Source organism: Callospermophilus lateralis, chromosome 19 (genome assembly GCF_048772815.1).
Source record: "Callospermophilus lateralis isolate mCalLat2 chromosome 19, mCalLat2.hap1, whole genome shotgun sequence".
NCBI lineage: Eukaryota > Metazoa > Chordata > Mammalia > Rodentia > Sciuridae > Callospermophilus > Callospermophilus lateralis.
The window spans coordinates 37750837-37770749 of NC_135323.1; the positions used below are offsets into that span (position 1 = coordinate 37750837).

Sequence of the window (19913 nt, forward strand, 5' to 3'; positions counted from 1 at the left end):
GATGAGGGCTGGCAGGGGCTGCTGCCTAGGAGGTCTGCACCTGCCTCCTGCTGCCCTCCCTTTTGGGCACAAGCTCACTCCTCCCCTTCCAGAAGAACTCTCTAGATCTAACCATAGTGCTTTTGGAACGGCCAAACCAACCTGGCTCTGGCTGGCCTGGGGCTTGACTGTCAGCAACGGAAAAAGGACTCGTGGGCCAGAGAGAACACGGTGTGTGTAAGCAATCCTGAGATGAACTGAGTCACTCAGAGAAACCCGAGGATGGGACCCTTCATTTGAAAGTCAGACTCTAGAATAAACTGTTGGGCGTTTCATTTCCCTCAAAGACTAATGCTAGTGCCCACAGCAGGGGTGCTGACCAGCCAACCTTGGCTGGCTCACTGCCGAGCCTGGAAATCCTTGCAGGACCTCCATCCTCTCTATGCTGCTCGTTACCCATCCTGCCCCACACACTTCCTGGGAGCAGCTTCCCCAGCTACGCCAGAAACATGTCTTCCTTCCTGCAGATCTCTTCTGTCAGCTGTCTCCCGAACTCTCCCACCTGCGCTAGGCACTGCTTTGATCTAAGCTGCCTTTACTTTTTATTTTTCTTCAACATACATGTTCCCATTCTCCAGGCCGCTTAGAAGCTATGATCCTTTGCTCAGCCCAGCATTCAGCAAAGTGCCTTGCTTGAAGCAGGTATTCCCTAAGCCTTGCAAACTCCATGGAACCACCTCCCAGGGCCCAGAGGGCAAGGTGCATCTGAAGACTGTGGAGTGAGCGCCACCATTAGGTGTGGCAACCAGAGGTAATAAGTCCTTCTCCTCTGGGCGGGAGGCATGAGAATCGATTCTTTCTCAATTTCAAACTAATATTGGTGGAGAAAAGAAACAATGTTGCAATCCTAGCCAATATGCATAGATTGAAATAATGAACACTCCTAGCAGCCAACCAGTGGGAGTTATTCCACGAAAACTCTGCTGCTGCATCAGAATGGAGCTACCAGGGCTCAGGGCTTCAATATTTAATGTAGACATTGGAAGGGTAGCAGAGGGGCCTGGCCGGGAACACACATGGAGTCACTGGGAAATGGGATGAATATTACTTATTCAGAACCCACCCGGGATCCAAAACAAAGTTGGGAACAAACTGAGGACTTCACATTGTGATTCTTTATCCCATGTCCTCAGGGAGGGGCGCCTGGAATCCTGAAGAAGGGACCAGCAGAGCTCAGAAGAGAAACGCATTGGAAACCAAGAATGACATTTTTTGTTTTGTTTTGTTTGGGTTCAGGGCTGGGGATGCAACCCAGGGACTCGCACATACTAGGCAAGCACTGGACCACTGAGCTACACCCCAGCCCTTTTAAAATTTTTATTTTGAGACAAGGTCTCACTAAATTTTGAAGCTAGCTTTGAACTTGTGATCCTTCTCCTCCAAGCAGCTGGGATTTCAGGCTTGCATCTCCATACCCAGCTAAGAATGATATTTTTGATGTGTCAATGTTGTAAATCATATAGTGTGAGTATAATCACTTGGTGGAAAAAGGCTCCCAAGCCATGGCAAGAGTATCTGCCTGTCACTTACAAAGGCAAAAGGGATGGCCACAAATATCCCAAGTTAGTTCAAAATGATTTTCCTATTTCTTTCAATAAATGCAGCACAGAGATTTAAATTCAAAACAAAGTGCAATTTCCTACCTTCCCATTTCAGATAATCATCCGCACATCAACAAAACCGATCACACTCTGCATGTCAACAGTTCTGTGAACCAAGAGGTTTGCAGCCACCTCACTGGGGTTTAAAGTTTCAGGTGAATGCTGACAGCTCACAGCGTGCTTTCATGTCTACTTAGAAAAGTATGGAAGAAAATCAGGAAGAATCCAATCTCATGCCCATTATGCCATTTTTTGCCCTGGCTGCTCTATCTAAGACAACAGCTGGGCGTGTTTTCAACCATAGACCTTAAAAATAAGTAAAAATGATGTTTTCTCTCAGACAAAGGCCACTGCGCTGTTCACCTGTTCACATCAAAATCATCTGAGATTGACAGAAGGCGAGACCTCACTTCCTCTGATGACAATATCTTTGAGAGTTAAGAATCCAACAGAGGTGCCACACTGCAAACTAGACTGGATTTTTTAGATTTTCCAGTTTTTTCATTCAGGTGCATTTACTGCCAAGCTCCTAGATAGCCCTACATGTCCCCTGCTTGTCCTCAATTGTCACTGACCCCTGAGATATACCAGCCACAGCTCAGTCTGCAAGAGACCAAGTGTCTTTTCTGGAGGCCTCTGACTCTGACCACCTATGGGGCCAGAGGTTCTCTTGGGCAGAGAGTGTTTGGATCTGTTTCATAGATCAGGGAGCCAGGTGCGTGTGATACCTGAGGGTAAAGGAAATCCACACACAGTCTTGGCTGCTTGGCGTCAATAAAGGAATTCTTCCAAGGGAGGTTAAAAAACTCCTTGTGAAGGTCAGTGTCTTTACCACATTCTCAATGCTGGATCATTTTTCACTTTTCTCATTCTGTGTTTGCATTTCAAGTTACAAGCAGAAATCTGTACGGACAATCATTCGCAACACAGACCCAGGTCCTGCATTGCTGGGAACCCGAGAGGCATTAAACAAAGGGTTTTCCAAGACAGGTCTTTTCTGACAATATTTAGAAAGATATTGAAATAGAAGTCCTTGCACTAGCTTATTATCAAAAGATGGAGTGAGCGGGTGTCACGTGACCCCGATCCTGCCATAAAAGGGGTCCCATATGCTGGATAACATCACAGCACAAAATTAAGAGATGGAACAAGAGTATTTTAGGTCATCTCTATTCTGTTCAGCTGCTTCCCACTCGCTTGGGAACCTGGGCAGTTTATTTTTTATTCCACGGGGCTTACTTACAAATGTATCATGAGGCAAATCATACTCTGCATCTCCTGTAGTTTATCTTATAATTACTTTCTGGAATTAAAAACTCTAGCTGTCTTTGTGTCTATGAAATATTTATGCCCTGCATCACATGTCCAGGGCAATCCAGAGTTTGATTTCTGTTGGCAGTCCCCCTTAGTGACTGTCAGATTCACTGCGCTGGAGCCCAGGACTGTAGCGGAGGAACGCATCCAGCAGAAAACGAAGGACTTCTACAGCCCACTCGCCCAGCAGGAAGCAAGACTCCGTTCATTAGGAAGCAAGTGCTTCAGGAAGGATTCCAGGAGGAACATGGAGCTGAACAGTTTATGGTCTCCCTACATTCATTATGAGCTATAATCTGCAAGCACATAGGCAGCCACTCAGAATTTAAAGTGACATACCGCTTCATTTTGAGGCTGCCTGAGACATTTCTGGTCTTATTGTTCTCCCCGAAGTCCTTGTGGTAAAGCCCTGATGCCACCTATTTTTGCCACTTAAAGTGCATCAGCATCACGTACACTTATTGTCCTTATTGTCCTCAGGGGCCTTATAGTCTAATTCCAAGAAAGTGTCACCAAGACAGAGCAGATGCCATGAACCAGAATGAAAGGAACACATTCCACCATTTACCCCTCCTTCAGCCCTAATCTGACCTTGACTGCCACACTATGTGATTAGTCATTTTTCGTGTTCAACAAGTATTGCCAGTCCTCCCCTTCTGGGCACACACTAGGACCAGGACCATGTGCCAGTGGCCATTGAGCTGTGAGTAGAAGCCACCTGTGAAAGCTGAGGCCTCTAGAGCCAGGCTGCCAGCAGTGCTCTCCGAGCAGCGTTTCCACCCTCCCCGGCACTGGAGGGAGGCACGAGCAGAGTTGAGTAAGAACAGAGCGTGGCCGTTTCCAGCCAGGAATCTTTGATGCTGGGATCACACAGAGTAACCCAGCCCGTCCTGGCACTACAGCACTAAGGAAATGACTTTCCCTGAAGTCATAAAAACCTTCTGGCCAAACGTCTTAAAGGGTTTTCAGTTCTCTTCTCTCATGATTAGCAGAGTATTGTCCACTTTGGTCACTTACCTGCTGGTCCCCCCCTTGACAGTCACCCGCCTCCTTTCCTCATCTCTTAGGATTCTCTTCTGTCTCCTCTTCCTCCTACCCTCCCCTGCAGGCGTCCTCAGGCTCAGTTCTGACTGTCTTAATCTCTTTCTGGCGACTTCATCTGTTGTTTTGGTTTTAAAGATTATTCCAATTCTAGTTCTGTGTCTTTCCTATTCTTACAACTTCTCCAAAATCCAACATGGCCTCAGACAGACCTACATTATCTTGTTAACATGGCCCGTGGTCACCTCCCTAGCCTTGCCAGTTCTGTTCTCCAAGCCTGAAGCTGGGCTTTCCCCGCTCTCGGTCCCTCATGCCCCACCAGTCAAGAAGTTCTACTGACTTTGTTTCCTAACTGCTCCCTGAACCTCTGCTCTACCTTCCACCTCCACCTCACTGGTTTCCTCAGCAACATGGACTACATTAACAGTCAGCTCCTCAGAACCTGCCCCAAACATCCGGCAATTCACTCTGATTTCTCTCCCCAAACGTCGGTCTTACAGACCAAGTTATTGAACAACAATCTGTCTCCAAAACCAATCAATCAAATGAGCTCAGATTTATCTGCTTCATATTCTAGGTCTCAACTTTATCTAGGTATCTTGATCTCAAAATTTGCACTTGATTTTTCAATCTTTTTATCTCTCCATCCCTGAACTGCCAACTCACTACTGATATAGACAACTATATTTTGTTATTCCAGCATTCCTGTCCCTCTTCCTCCCTTCCCCCACCCACAGGTCCCTCCTTCATCTGTCAGTGGCACTATACTTCAGAAGCACTACCTCTCCGCTGTATTATGTGATTCTAGCAGGGCCAACATCAGTGTCCACATCAAATGGACTGAAGAGTACTGTGACATTACATCCTTTCTCAGGAGAGTCCCAGTTTTTGTCTATTGTTCCACCCAAAGCATCAATGGCATCCAATTTTCATTCTTTGAAGTGTCTCAGATAGGCTCCTGAGTAGTCACCCCAAATACGACTCAAGAAAACCATAAAAGAGTCCCTTGTGGACTTGACACAGACTTTGGGGGAAATGCTCAGAGGTGAGGATACCAAAGGACCTCACTGAAATTCTTGGATCCAGATGCATCTGAAATTTAGGAGCCAGTATTCCCCTTTCGGAAAATTCTATTTTGAATTGGGTTCTTGTCACTTGTCATCAGGAGTCCAGGCCGATATAACCTTGGCTTCAGCAGTCTCCCCCAGTTCCCTCACCTAGTCCAATTTCCATCTTTGAGGCCTACCAGATCATCCTCCTTTGTGAAACCTTAGACACTCTGTCCAACGTTACCAGACCTTCTCTGGGAAGTTACTCTCTGAATTCATGATGACAGTCTCTGCCCTGCGACCTGATAAACACAGTGTTTACTTATAGTGGCACCCTCTCCTCCACAAAAAAAAATCTGAACTGGGCTTCTCCAGAAATCTCCACCATGGTTGATTTTAGGACTGTCAGCAAAAGAGTCTCTACAAAAGAGTTTAATGTAGATAAGCTTCCTATTTTCATGTTGCCCTAGTTTACTTGGCTACTAGCCTGCAAGAAATTGGCACTCCAGGATCTTTTCACCCCCTTGCTAGTTTTTCACAAACATTTATCCAGTAGAGTAGTTTGTAGAAATGTGTAAACAAGGCCTCTGGCCTTGAGCTGGGCTTCACAGAGATGTCTACATTTCTAAGATAAGGGAAGTTACCAATTGGGCTCCAGAGTAACAGCTGGCAGGGGGAGGAAAGAAAGGGGAGAAGAAGCTCTCCCCTTCTCAGGTGTTGTCCTTGAAGAGTTAACTTGCCCAGAACAGTGGAAGAAACAACTGCTTTTATGTGAACTTCTGCAGACTGTGAACTTCTGAGCCCCTCCCCTTACATGCTGGGTATAAAAATTCTAAAACTACCTGAACTTGGGGTTCAGGGGATTGATTGATTACAGCAAAAGCTGTGCCCTCTGAGCCTGACTGCAGCCAAATAAAACTGTTTCCTGCTGTCTTCAGTGCCTTGTCTCGTCTGTCCCTACAACATACTTATTGTCCAAGACTGTAAGCTCCTAGGAAGAGACAGGGATCCAACATTATCTTGTTCCTTAAGGCCTAATGGGGTGTGCACAGCAAGTACCCAATAAAATATTTGTGAAGGATATAATTATAAATGTAAAAGCAATATTGACCATGCATCCAAAGCAGAAAACTGTCAGTGGGCAGTCTCTCCTGTTTATCCAAGCTGCATGGGGACAAACATCCAACTTTCCTTAGGTGTGCAGCTATGCCTGACACCCAGCTGTGTTCCCATCCTCACACTCCACCTCATTTCAGTCTGACTCCTGCTTCCACCTATAAGATTATTCTCCAAGTACTGGTCACCTCCCTGCCTAAATCCAACAGACCCTATCCATCCTCATCTCACTCTGGGCAGTTCATTGATTCTCCTTCTAGAAAGCGCTCTTCCTTGACTTTCACTCCCTTCTTATTTCCCTCCTAAGTTCTTTAGTGGATCATTCTCCATTGCCAGGCCGGTTCATCTTCTTTTGATCTTTGAATATTGTTTTTCCCATGGCTTTGTGCCTGGACTGTTCTCCACAAGCACCCCTTTCTCTAAGAAATCTCATCAACACTTAAGCACACAGTCACATATTTATGTTGATGACTTTTTACTATTTCCTGAATTTAGACCTCTCATCCTAGTTACACACTCATGTATCCAATTGTTGGCTAATTTTCCACATCTGTCTCATAGCTGGTATGTACTAAGCTGAAATAAACTTTCTTCACTACACATTAAGAATCCTTCTGACTGCAAATATTAGAAAACACCACCCTGGATGCCTTAGACAACATGAACATGTTTATCTCCTGTTAAAGAGGCAACCACTGTTGTTTAGCACTCAACAATGTCATCAGCAACCTAGGTCCTTCCTTCCTGCTCTGCCACATTAGCAACTTGATTTGGCTCTAGCTTAGTCAGCCCTCAGATCAGCAAGAGAGTGAGAAACTGATGTGAGAAACCAGCTTATACCTCAAGGCCTGTCCTAAGGAAAGGTGTGTGACCCTTGTCCTGGGAAAAACCCACAGAGCACTCCTAACACATACCCATCCTGCTCAGTTGTTTATCTGCAAATAACAGAGGAGATCTGCGGCGCCAGGTTTCCCTGACTCAGTTAGGCTAGGTGAAGACCCATAGCAACCCCCTAGCAACCACCAATCAGCATGAGACAGGGAAAATACCTGGGATGCCAGATGACCCCCAATAGTCTATGGTGGTTGATAACATGTTGGGAAACCATATAGTTTAGCACATACACCCCTCGTGGCCTAAACCAATCAGTTCAAAGGAATCCCCCTCTTGAATTAACCAATCACTACTCCCCAACTTGTTCCTGCCTGTGAATGTGCTAATCAATGTTGAGTTGTTTAATTTTCCCGTGGTATGGAATGATTTGCTGTGTGATGTTGTGACGCATAGAGTATCCCCCCAAAACTTATAAAATCTCACTGAACAAAGGACCAGGACTCACTCCCTGGAACCACTGAGTTGGAAGGTAGTGAGTCCAGGCTCCAGCTTGCAATAAAGACTCTTGTGTGTTTACATGGGATTGGGCTCCTGGAGGCCTATTGGGGTCCCACGAATCTGGCATTACAAGAGCTAAAATTTTCAAGTGCTATAGAAGAGGGCCATGTCCTGATGGGTATTATTTTTAAGAAGGAAATCTCTTTCCAGAAGCCTCGTGCCACAAAGACAGGACCACATGTTCCCAGGATGCTGGTCATGAGCCCACTGCTAATCAATCAACCATTTTTGTTAAATGAGGTGTCCTTCAACACACACACACACACACACACACACACACACACAGTGTTAACAATGGGCTCAGGGAGACATGACTCTGTATTTCCTTGGAATATTGCTGAATCATTCCTCAGCTCTTCTGTTTGCTGGGTATTTACAGAATGCAACTTCTAAGAAGGAACCATATCTATACATCTATACAAACACACAGATCTATGTACATACATATCTATATACCTATATATATGTGTGCATATATATATAGGTATTTGTCGAGGGGACAGGGTACAATGTAGGAAGCGCGGTGACATGCTGAAATCCGGACTCCAGGTGCGCAGTTCCCTGCTTGCTTCCCCAGAATTCGATGTCACTGCCAAGCGCATGCCTGCCGGAAACGGAGGCTTAGGCCCCCCGACGACCTGACGCTGGGGTCCAGCGGCCTGAACCCAGCTCCCCGAGGCCGTCCTGGCCACCGCTCACAACTAGGCCCCAGACCCAGCAGCGCCCGCCGCCTCACGGTGACTCAGCCGCACACCTCTAGACGCTGCGAGGCTGTTCGAGAAGGAAGGCGGAGGGCGGGGAGTGCGCGGGCCAATGGGGTTGCCCCGATGGCCGCTGACGTCGTCGTAGCGTGGCGGGATTGCTGGCCTGCGAATGACGTCGTCGGGGCGCGCCGGGAACGCCCGGGCTGGGCGGCTCACTGACGCGACAGCTGCGGATAAATGGACCTGATTGTGGGCCGCGGCGATGTTGTTCTCCCGGTGGAAGTCGATGGGCCTTGGGCACCCTGGAGTGTTTCCCGGTGTCATCCTTCTTGCTACCTTGATCCTCCTGGCTGGCCACGGACAACGTCACTGTTTTTCTGTCTCCGCCATCACCTACTGGCCTCAACTGCCTTGGTCCCCGACGAGATCCAGGTACCGGGATGGGCCAGTGAGGGGTCGGGGCCTGCCCGGGGTACATGGAGCTGGGCCAGAGCCCGAGTGGGGTTCGTAAACCAACCCTCCAGCGGTGCTTGCGTTTCCTTGTTGTCAGCCCCAGCCTGTAGGAACAAGGCTTCACTATCACAGCACAGTGATTCCCCGCCTTCCAGGCATCCTCAGACCAGTGCAGTGGTCAAGAATAAATCATTTTGGAAACCAGATCGGGTTCTGGTCACGAGTCTGAATAACGGCAACAAAAAATCCTGGGACACCTGGTCTGTAAAAGATGAGCATAATCAACACGAATCTGCCCTTGGGAACTGTAGTGGTTTGGGAAAGGGAGAGTAGAGGACGTTTCACCTAGACAGGAGCTGGCAAGAGTGTTAGAGATAACTCTTTAGAGGATATGGCATTTTAAACAGAGGTCCCAAAGGGCTGAGCAGGGACAAGAACCTTCCAGGCACAGGACAGCTTAAGAGGGGACTCCAGAAGAGTGGAAAGAGCTGATGGTAAAATCTGGAAGAATATCTTTGGTAATTTGAATTCTGGGAGGGACAAGAGCTGTGAGAAGTTGGGTGGATGTAGGTCATGGAAGCATCCTGTGGACCCCTATGTAGTCTTAAGTCCTCTCTCCAGTGCAGCAACTTCATTGGTTATCTACCCGTTTTTCATGGTGAGTTAAGCGCTGGCACCTCTCCCTAATCAACTCTGGGCTAGTTATGTCCTTAAGGAATAAGCTCAAAGTAAAACTCAATGCATCAGGGAGAGAGAGGGAGACAAGGGACAGAGTTAAATCTTCTCTGGATAGTGTAGTCAGCTAATGTGATTTAGCACCTGGTAACAGAGTTTTGTTTATGTCAACAAGTATATTCAGTAAGTGAAATTGTGACTTAAAGTCTATCAGGACTGAAATTTTCCCAGCAACTGTGTGAATTGAACATGAGAAGCTCCTTTCAGCATGAATTGAAAGGTGATTTAGTGAAAACCCAAAGTCTGGTGAGCTTCATAAACTAGGGATTAAAAGGACTAAAAAGCACCATATCTCTGCTCATGGAGTTGGTTCTGAGGCTGGTATTGGTACTAAAACTCCAGTTTTTCTTTTGGCTGAAAGTCAACAAGAATTTGTGATACTTCAGTCTTGCGCAAGGGCCCAGGATGACTTGGACATTTAGTGCTCCCTAAGAGGATGTCTGTTTGCTTTTAGTAGCTGATATAAATCCTGGAGATTAACTCAAAGCCTTCATTTCTCTCCTAATTTCTAATTCTCCTAGGTGATTGACTGCATTTTTAACACTTTTCATAATGGAGTTTCCTGATTTGGGGAAGCATTGTTCAGAAAAGACTTGCAAGCAACTAGGTAAGCACTTTTAAGAGCTTATTTTTTCATAGAAAATGGTATTTTGTTGGCTGTTTTGTGTGTCTTGTTTTGTTTCTTGAGATGGGGGTCTTGCTTTGTTGCCCAGACTGGCCTCATACTTGCCATCCTCTGCCTCAGTCTTGCAAATAGCTGGAATTACAGGTGTGCCCCATGGCCCCTCTTGATTGCCTGATAATTCTTTATGGCATATCAGTATTGGGACTCTAGCAAGGTGTAGGTTCTATTCAACATTATTACTGAGTACCTTCATATGCCAGCATCAAGTGGATGTAAGTTTGCTGCTAAAATAACTGTGATGCCCTGGATGAGGCTGCGCATGCCTGCAATTTCAGTGGCTCAGGAGGTTGAAGCAGGAAGGTCACAAGTTCAAAGCCAGCCTCAGCAACTTAGTGAGACCCTGACTTAAAATAAAACCCAAAAAAGGACTAGGGATGTGGCTCAGTGGTTAAGTACCCCTGGGTTTAATCCCTGGTACCAAAAAATAAAATAATTGTGATGCCGCTTGAAATGGGATCTCTCTTAAAAGAGCCTGATAGATCCTTAAATGTCATTTGATGTTGTTAAATACAAAACCCTAAAGTTGTTTTCTCACATGTGATAGCTTATAGATATATTTATCTCATAGGCACGAAACACTTAGTGTAGGTAAGTATCTGCTTAGTATTAACTTTAATTATTTTGTTCTAATCCTTAGAAGTCTTTACCGTTTTGTTTATATTTTTTAGATTTTCTTCCACTAAAGTGTGATGCATGTAACCAAGATTTCTGTAAAGATCATTTTACCTATGCTGGCCATAAGTGTCCTTTTGCATTCAAGAAGGTAATTCATCACACTCTGTTCAGAAGGTTCTAATCTGTACTGTCTATAGCTTCACTGTCCACTATAGCAGACACTAGCTACAGGTGGCCACTTAAGGAAAATTATATAAAGTTTAAAATCAGTCAACTGCACCAGCCATATTTCAAGTGTTCAGTGACCACATGTGGCCTGTGACCTCTGTATTGAACAGCACAAGTAAGGAGTGTTTCCACTATGACAGAAAGTTCTGCTGGACAATACGGCTCTAAAGTTTCTGAGATTTTATTTTTTAGGACTTTTGGAATCAAATTGTTGTGGCTGTGAACCACAGACCATAAACAAGGTTAAAATAAATGCAAGGATGGTGTTTGTCTAGGCATAGGGTAGGTTTGCAAATCAGGAGATAAGTTGATTAGCAACCAACCCAGTGCCCCCTCAAGGTAGGAGGACTTGGCTTTTAAAGGAGGAAGAGGGACAGTGAGATGAGGTGAAATAACCTGTTGTAAATAATTTCCATTTAGCCCTACTGGCTACACAAGTTGTTTGGAATAGATTTAGATGGATGCTGAATCTTTTTGTGCATAAAGTTCTACTAGATTGGTTGCAAGAGGATCATCAGTAGGTGATAAGTCTTTTGGTATAGTTGGAATGTCAGTAGGAGCCCTGTGGTTGGAAGCCATCACAATCTGTCTTGAAAGCACGTTCTTCCCATATGGTGTCTTTTTTTGTGTCTGGGAGGCAGACTGCAGTGCTCTATCTGATCTTGGAGGCTGCAGGGAAACTTTCCTCCCTCTTGGCCCAGCTGCAGCTGCCTTAACTTTTATACACACAACCTCACTTTCAGAGCCCACTTTTCACCTTAAAGTACGTGGTTCCTTTGATCCATTGCATCAAGAGAACACAGCTGTGCCCGGTTCTGAGGAGTGGTCAGGATGCCAGACCTTAATGTTTCAGAGCTTGATGTGCAGTCTAATCAGGAAGGTGTGAAAAGTGCTTATTCATCTGGGCTCCTGCAGCCTTTTTATATTTTTAGGTGTTTCAAATAGTACACATAGAAACAGACATCTGTGGCTTCAGACTTTTGAATTTGGCTTTTCAGGTGGTTTCCAGCCTGTGGTCACTTTGTTTCTGGGTGGTTAACAGTTGGTTTCAGTGAACTCTGCCACTTCACCCTAGTGGCAGATGGAATGTGGGTAACTTGGAATCACATGCTTTGAACAGGATTGGCCCCTCCACCCTCTCTGGGTCATCAAGGCAGGTGGGAGAGTGACTCACCTCCTGTGTTTACCAGGCCCTGATGACTAGACCAGCTATCCTGTTCATGTTCAGCTGGGTCTTCCCAGGTCCCCCTGTGGGAGGAGTTTGGCTGACAATCACCTGGTAATGCCAGCAGACTTGCCAACTGAGGAACACCTGAGACTTTCAGCTCCACCCACAGACTGCAAGCCCCACAGTTTGATTACTGCCACTTTTCTGATGTAATGGCCACCTAATTTTTCTCATGACCCATTCCCTCAACTCCTGTCCTGGGTAGGGTTTTTTGTTTTTTTTTTTTTTTTGGTATTGGGGATTTAACACACGAGTGCTTTATCATTGAACCACACATCCCCAGCCCTTTTTATTTATTTATTAATTTTTTGGGTACTGGGGTTTGAACCCAGGGCTGCTTAACCACAGAATCACTTCCCCAGCCTGAAGTTGCTCAGAGCCTTGCTAAGTTGGTGAGACTGGTTTTGAACTTGTGATCCTCCTGTTTCAGGCTGCTGGGATGCAGGTGTGTCGCCACACCCAATTGCTCTTTTTATTTTTTATTTTTAGACGGAGTCTCACGAAGTTGCTTAGGGCTGTGCTAAATTGCTGAGGCTTGCCTCCAACTTGGGATCCTCCTGCCTTGGTCTCCTGAGTCACTGGGATTACAGATGTGCACCACCATGCCTGACCTAGCTTAGGGTTTTAACCATCCTGGGCAATCAACTTCTGAATGCATCCCTTCAGAACCCTTGGTGCCTTGGGCTTGTGGTGATTATGGGTCGAGCACTCTGCCTCAGTGTGTGTCCTCTGTTCACTTACGAGGACATGTAAAGCCATGTTGGAAGACTTTACAAAGGATCACAGAAGGGGTGTACACTTGAAGTGAGCTAGAGGACTTTTTGCTTAGTGTTTTCTCCTATCATCTCTGCTCTGAAGATGTAGGGCAGGTCCTCTCACCAGGATGTGCTGGACACACAGCCTTGCTGTCCTGAGACCTCATTTGATCTCCCCAGCTTCCTTCCCTGATCCTCTTACTCAGGGAGGATTCTTTCCCTAGTTGGTTGATAGTCCTTTGTTTGGATTCTACTTGTCTCCCCAGGAGGCAGTTGGCCCTCTGGCTCCAGGGCTGCCTGTTAACCTGCTGTCCAGCAGTGCCCGGTTCTCAGGAGTGGTCAGGATGCCAGTTTGTGTGCTCTGCTTATGCTTCACCTTTTCCTTGTGTGGATCTCAGATGTCATCTCACATTCTTTATCTTTAGGATGTCAAGGTCCCTGTGTGTCCACTTTGCAATGTCCCCATCCCTGTAAAAAGGGGAGAGATACCAGATGTGGTGGTGGGAGAGCACATTGACAAAGACTGTGCATATCATCCTGGGAAAAAGAAAGAGAAGGTAAGGACAAGTTCTGGGTCAGTCTGTGACCTGAGAATGTTGGTTTTTCCTTAGGGGGAAGATCAGTTTTCAACTGTGAAAAATTAGTCCTCATGATTTATGTGCAAAATAAATCCCTTAGTGATAAATGATTGTTTTCTTATGCTGTGAATGCCCTGAGTTTTGAGTTATGGAAATAGTTCCTAAACACAAGGGCTTCTAGGTTAGAGCCTTCTTCACTTACAGGAATAAACTAGAGTTTCTGATGAGGAGTTAATGAGTAGAACCACTGAGTTAATGCAATTATTGCACATTTATTTTCTAAGCTCCTAGGAGCAGGTAAAAGGTTATAAAATTCAGACATTCAGTGTTTTGATTTTTTACAGTGTTGGGGATGAAACCTAGGACTTTGCACCTGCTAGGCAAGCTTTACCACTAAGCCATGTCCCCAGCTCCAGACATTGTGTTCTTGGTTTGGTGGCATCAGTATTTTATTGAAGCTGTTTATCTGCTCCCTTAGGGGAAGTGTGTGGGAATGACAGCAGCCCTGTTCCGCGGGCAGGATGTTCACGCTCACAGGTCCTGCTTGCTTATTTGTGCTAACTCCTTTTTCTGCTCATGACTGTTCCACCTGGACCTGTCTTGCTTGCTCTTCAGTTTTATCTGTTATCTGTGTACTGCATTGTGTACTGAGGATGTAGCCCTTATCTGCTCTTCTGTCATTGGTGCACACATTTCCTTCTGGCTCTGTCCTCCCAGTGCAGTTGGAGGTGCTTGGGTGGCGTCTAGGCCTCTGTTAATTGGGCGACAACAGCCCTGAGAGCCCACGTGCTGAGCTTTTCCCTCCCTGACCCTCTGGGGGCCAGTTTCCACCCTGACCCAGTTTTTCCCCAGCATCTTGAAGGATCTTCTCTATGCTGGGTACAGAGTGGACCCTCCCACTGGAAACTCCATCCCCATGGTTCTGGAATGTTCTTTTGGTCTCTGGTTTCCATTCTCTCCTTTCTTCTATCTGGATTCCTGGTACTTTGGCGCAGGAGCCCTGATAGGTTCTTCCTGTTGGATCTGTCCTTAGACTGTGCTTCCTTACCTGCCCTTTCTGCGTGTCACAGTAAGTGTTCTCAAGTGTCTGCTCTGCAGCAGGCTGCTCAGAAGTGCAGAACGGACTCAGCCTTCACCTTGGGTCATCTTCCTGGTCCACTCCCTCAGGAAGCCCCTGAGGTCCAAGTCTTTCAGTTTTTCTTTGGGGCTAATGGGATTCCCCAGCGGTGTCCCTCAAGTTGCAAGGAGGATGTGCTCATGGCCTCCAGAGTCCTAGGAGCCCAGGGTCTGAGTGGCACCTCAACCTACTATTGCTCTCCCCTCCTTCCCTGTCCTCCTCCCCATGCTGCACTCCCCAGGCCCCCAGCCCCCCTCAACCCTCGTCTGTGGGAGAGGTCGTGGGGTCTGCTTCTAAACAGGCCCGCAGCCACTGTGTTGTGGTCCCACTGCCCCAGTTCCTGGGGTTTTATCCCATGAGTAGGGTTTCTCCATGGTCTTCTCCTAGCTGACAGCTGATCTTTTCTTCCTGCCAAGTCTGTCACTATTCTTCTGTGTGTGCTTTAGCTTCTAAAATCTTACAGCTGTTTTCTTTTTCTTCTTTGCTCTTGTGGGTTTATCCCTTTCTGAAAACCTCTCTGTCAGTTCTCTAGTATTTCAGGAAGGGCAGAACCAACCTCTGTAGGGATCCGCTCCTTAGCCAGGTAGGGGGTGAAGAGGCTGGCTTCATCAAGCCTTCTCCAGGCTGCCTGACTCCTGGATTGCAGACCACCCCCCAGTCTGGGCTGGCTGGCTGGCAGTGTACCTTTCCTCCCCGGGAGGCTCATTCAGGTGGTTTTCATGCACCTGTTTTCTTGGGTGCATGGCCCCACCCTGTTTTGCTGTTCTCCAAACAAGTATTTTCTTCTAGGTTTATCTTCTAGGGAATTGGCATTTGTCTCACTTTAATCAGTTTCTAGGTATAGACCCTGATTTTTCGTTAATAACTGTGTAAAACAGTGCATTTCACTAAATACCTCACAATTACACTATCATAAGTAAATGTAAAGCCCTTTAGCTCTTGCTTACTGTTTTCAATTTTAAACATAAAGAAATGGAATTTGCATTCCTTTGTCTTCACACAAAACCCTGTATATGGAAGCAGGAGCGTGTTGCGGCCCCGTTCCTCGCCTGGTCACTCCCCTGTGGCTGTGTACCCACTGCAGGCCTCATCTCCACCCCACCGACCTCTCCCAAATCGGGAGAGGAGCTCCTCTCATTCCAGGCTCAGCTCAGAATTACCCCCCAAGTCTCCCCTGCCCATCCTGCTCTGGCACGGCTGTGCCTGCCTTTGCAGATGGGGCTTTTACAGGTGCTTGCTGCATGGCCCTCAAGCTGCCTGCCTGCCCCTCTTTACCAGAGGCTGCTCTCAGGCTGCTGGAATCCTCCCCTTCAGTTATCTTCTTAATTCACAGGCAGTCAAAAGTATCAACACTTGTCCCTCCTTTAAAAATAAACACAGTGATCAGTAGGTGTGGAGGATATAGGCATTCCACCCTGGCCCCTCGTGGGGACAGCCTCTGCTGACCCAGTGCTTCCAAGAGCAGTTGCTTGGCCTCCTTTCCCCCTTTGGTCTTTTCTTCCTAGTCTTCTGGGGACAGCTTCTGGCCATCTTCACCTGATCCCCAATTTTGCCAATTCCTTAATCTATGTTTGTCTTTCCACGTAACACTAAGGTGTCTCCCTAGGACCTGGATGTCTTCATCCACGTGGCCAAGACCTGTTTCTAGTTGAGTGCGTGGTGCTGCTGGGGGCTGTTCAAGCCCTGCTCTCAGAATTGCTTTTCTCTCCCAGGTCTTCACGTACCGATGCTCAAAAGAAGGATGTAAAAAGAAGGAGATGTTGCCTCTGGCTTGTGTGCAGTGCCAACGCAGCTTCTGCATCCAGCACAGACACCCACTGGACCACAGCTGCAGAGCCAGGTGAGGAGAGGCACCTGGGTGTGGCAGGAGGAAAACCAGCTTGAACCCTGGGGTGGAGTGGGGGACAAGTTGCTGAGCTGAAGCATCCATTGTACACTTGGGGGCTGTGATAAAATTGGATCCTGAGTTAAAGTAGGAAGCTAGCTACATTAGTTTCTTGTGACTTTTGTAACAAGGTTCGAATACCCGTGGCCTCAACAATAGGAGTTTATTCTTTTCACCTGTCTGGAGGCTGGAAGGCCAAAATAGAGATGGGCAGGCCGGCTGTGGCTGAGGGCGGAGGGCTGATCTGTTCCAGGCCTCCCCCAGCTTCTCTTGATTTGCCGCAGTCTCTGGTGAGCCTAGACATGGGGATGCATCACTGAGATCTCTGTCTTCCCAGCGTGTTCCCCTGTGGACAGCTGGGTCCCGTCTTCCACTTTTTGTGAGGAAGTCATGTGGACCCACTCTTTCAGCCTCTCCTGAACTTGCTCACTTTGTGAAGACCCTGTCTCTGAATGAGGTCACATTCTGAGGCCCCAGGGGTTAGGGCTTCAGCAGGTGTTTGGGGGACACTGTTCACCCCATAGTGCTAGCATCTTTCTCCACAGCAGCCTTGGGCCGCACTTGCTGTTAAATGAAAGGGGAGTGTTGTTGCTTTCCGTTGCGCTCTAGTGCTCCCTGTGTTGTCCATGCCTGAGCCTGGTGAATGAGAAGGGCTGAACACGTGTCTCACCTCTCCCTAGGTGCTCAGCAACCAGTGCTTCTGAGTCTAAGCCGTCCTCCAGTTGGCTGGCCCAGCAACTCGGGTCAGTATGTTTATCTTGGGTGTCGAATAGTTGTAGTACAACTACAGCCAACCCTGTGACCTGACATGCTTCCCCAGGAAGGTGAACTTGAGTCCCAAGTTATAAGCACAGTCCCTTCTAGGTCACAGCAGGCCATAGCATAACTGCTTCTGGGACATCTTACTTGGGATCCAAGACTCTTTTGAAAGATCAGCCACTTTGAGGTAATCAGGAGGCATCTAAAATAGTCGTTTCTTTCTGTTCTCTTCTAGGTGGAAAACAAAATGACAACACGACAGTATCTGGTGTTGGCATTGCACCTGAAATCATTCCATGTACAGTTAACTTTGCAGATGACTAATGTACTAGTATCTTTTTACTTCCCAGGACAAGCAGTCAAACTTTATTAAACATTTCCAATAAAGCATTCAAATTGTTTGGCAAAATAAATAATCAGAGAGATTGATGCTCCAAGGCAGGTTATGTCACCACAGCAACAAAATTTGGTGACTTCAAAGCGAGATCTGAGTAAGCTGTATTGTATGGGCAGTGAACTGGTTCAAGATCCAGTCTTTGGAAAGTTTCCAGCATGTAAACAACAGACAGCTGACCATAGGTCTGGGTCTTGCCCATGTGGCTTCTGTAAAGTGGTGTCTGTCTGAACCTAGGAAGCAGGATGCATTATTAAGGGTCCTTGTCCAGGCTGTCCCTCAGTCCATGAGAGAATGTATCAGGGCCGGACTGGTCTTGAGGGAGGGCATGCTGTGTGCCACAGCTGACTTCTTAAACCAGATGACAGCTAGCCTGTGAGATGGCTTATTTGTATCTGGGTTTGCTGTCAACTGCAAGAAAAAAGTCATAAAATGCTAGCAGTGTCTGGTGTTGAAGTGATAGAAACTTCCAGAAGCAATTTAAAACCATGATAGCAGGCAGAGGGCTTCTTTGAGTACTGGAGGTTATAGGGGCTAGTTTTATGATTTTGAGGCGGAAGGAGCTAAAACTTCTAAGTTTAAGAACCGTCCAGTTCAGTTGTTAGAAAACCTTGATGTATGTTGGGAACTTGGGTATGTGAACCAATTTTGTAACTGCAGATTTGGGTGGGGATGCGGGGTAGGGGTTTAATGCACAGTCTTGAACATGCTAAGCATGTGTTGTAGAATAAAGTTCTTGTAAAATCTAAATACAAATCACTGTTGAAAACTGAATGTTCACATTAAGGTGTATCCAGATTGAGAACCAAAGAACACCAGGATTTGAAGACAATATTAAAATGTAACTGTAATTTTAAAAACATTGTTTACATGTTGAAATGATGTCTTAGGTATGATTGATTAATAAAACATGAAGATTAGTTTCATCTGTTTCTGATTTGTTTGAGGCTACTTTAAATTTAAAAACTTAGGTAGGTGGCTTGTGTTACACTGTCATTGGACAGTGCTATTCCTGAGCATCTAGACTAAAGGACAAAACATTACAGGTACAAGAACAGAGGACACAGAGACAAACCCACATAAATACGGTTATGTCATACTAGACAAAGGTGCCAGAAACATTCACTGGAGAAAAGATAGCCTGTCCAACAAATGGTGATGGCAAAACTGGAAATCCATATGTAGTAAGATGAAAGTAAACCTCTCTCTCTCACCCTGCACAAAAATCAACTCAAAGTGGATCAAAAACTCAGGCACTAGAACAGAGACCCTGTGCCTAATAGAAGAAAAAGTAGGCCTGAATCTTTACCATGTCAGCCTAGGATCTGACTTCCTTAATAAGACTCCTAAAGTGCACAAGTAAAATCAAGAATTAATAAATGGGATGGATTCAAATTAAAATGCCGCTTCTCAGCAAGGAAAACAAAGTGAGGAGAGAGAGCCTACAGATTGGGAGAAAATCTTTACCACATGCACCTCCAATAAAGCATTAATCTCTAGCTTATATAAAGAACTCAAAAAACTTAACACCCAAAAAAACCAAAAAAATAAAACAACCAACAAGGTTAAATGGGCTAAGGTACTGAGCAGACATTTCACAGAAGAAAAAATATGATTAATCAACAAATACATGAAAAATTGTTCAACACTCTAGCAATTAGAGAAATGCAAATCAAAACCTAAGATTTCATTTCACTCCAGCCAGAATGGCAATCATCAAGAATAGGCAATGATAAATGTTGGCGAGGATGTGGTGAAAAAGGTCATACACTGCTGGTGGGACTGCAAGTTGGTGTAACCACTATGGAAAGCAGAATGGAGATTCCTCAGAAAATTGGGAATGGAACCACCATTTGACCCAGCTATCCCACTCCTTGGTTTATACCTAAAGGACTTAAAATCAGCATACTATAGTGACACAGCCACATCAATGTTTATAGCAGCTCAATTCACAATAGCTAGACTATGGAACCAACCTAGGTGTCCCTCAGTAGATGAATGGATAAAGAAAATGTGGTACGTATACTCAGTGGAATATTACTCAGCTTTAAATAAGAGTAAAATTATGGCATTTGCCAGTAAATGGTTGGAGTTGGAGAATATCATGCTAAGCGAAATAAGCCAAGCCCACAAAACCAAAGGCCAAATGTTTTCTCTAATATGTGGATGCTAATTTACAATAAGGCGGGGGCCACTAGGGAAGAATAGTGTTACCTTAGATTAGG

The 19913-nt window shown here is 46.0% G+C and overlaps 1 protein-coding gene across 2 annotated transcripts; it reads left to right on the top strand.

Moving 5' to 3' along the window:
* Positions 1 to 8459: 8459 nt before the first annotated feature.
* Zfand2a (zinc finger AN1-type containing 2A) lies at positions 8460 to 18592 on the top strand. Of its 2 annotated transcripts, XM_076840174.1 has the most exons (7): positions 8460 to 8688; positions 9966 to 10051; positions 10798 to 10892; positions 13381 to 13512; positions 16363 to 16490; positions 17216 to 17278; positions 17530 to 18592. In XM_076840174.1, the coding sequence occupies exons 2-7, from the start codon at positions 9997 to 9999 to the stop codon at positions 17543 to 17545; spliced, it is 489 nt and encodes a 162-aa protein (XP_076696289.1). In that variant the 5' UTR covers positions 8460 to 8688; positions 9966 to 9996; the 3' UTR covers positions 17546 to 18592. The 2 variants fall into 2 exon arrangements, with proteins under 2 accessions (XP_076696289.1, XP_076696290.1); XM_076840175.1 differs by lacking the exon at positions 17216 to 17278.
* The last annotated feature ends 1321 nt before the right edge of the window (positions 18593 to 19913 follow it).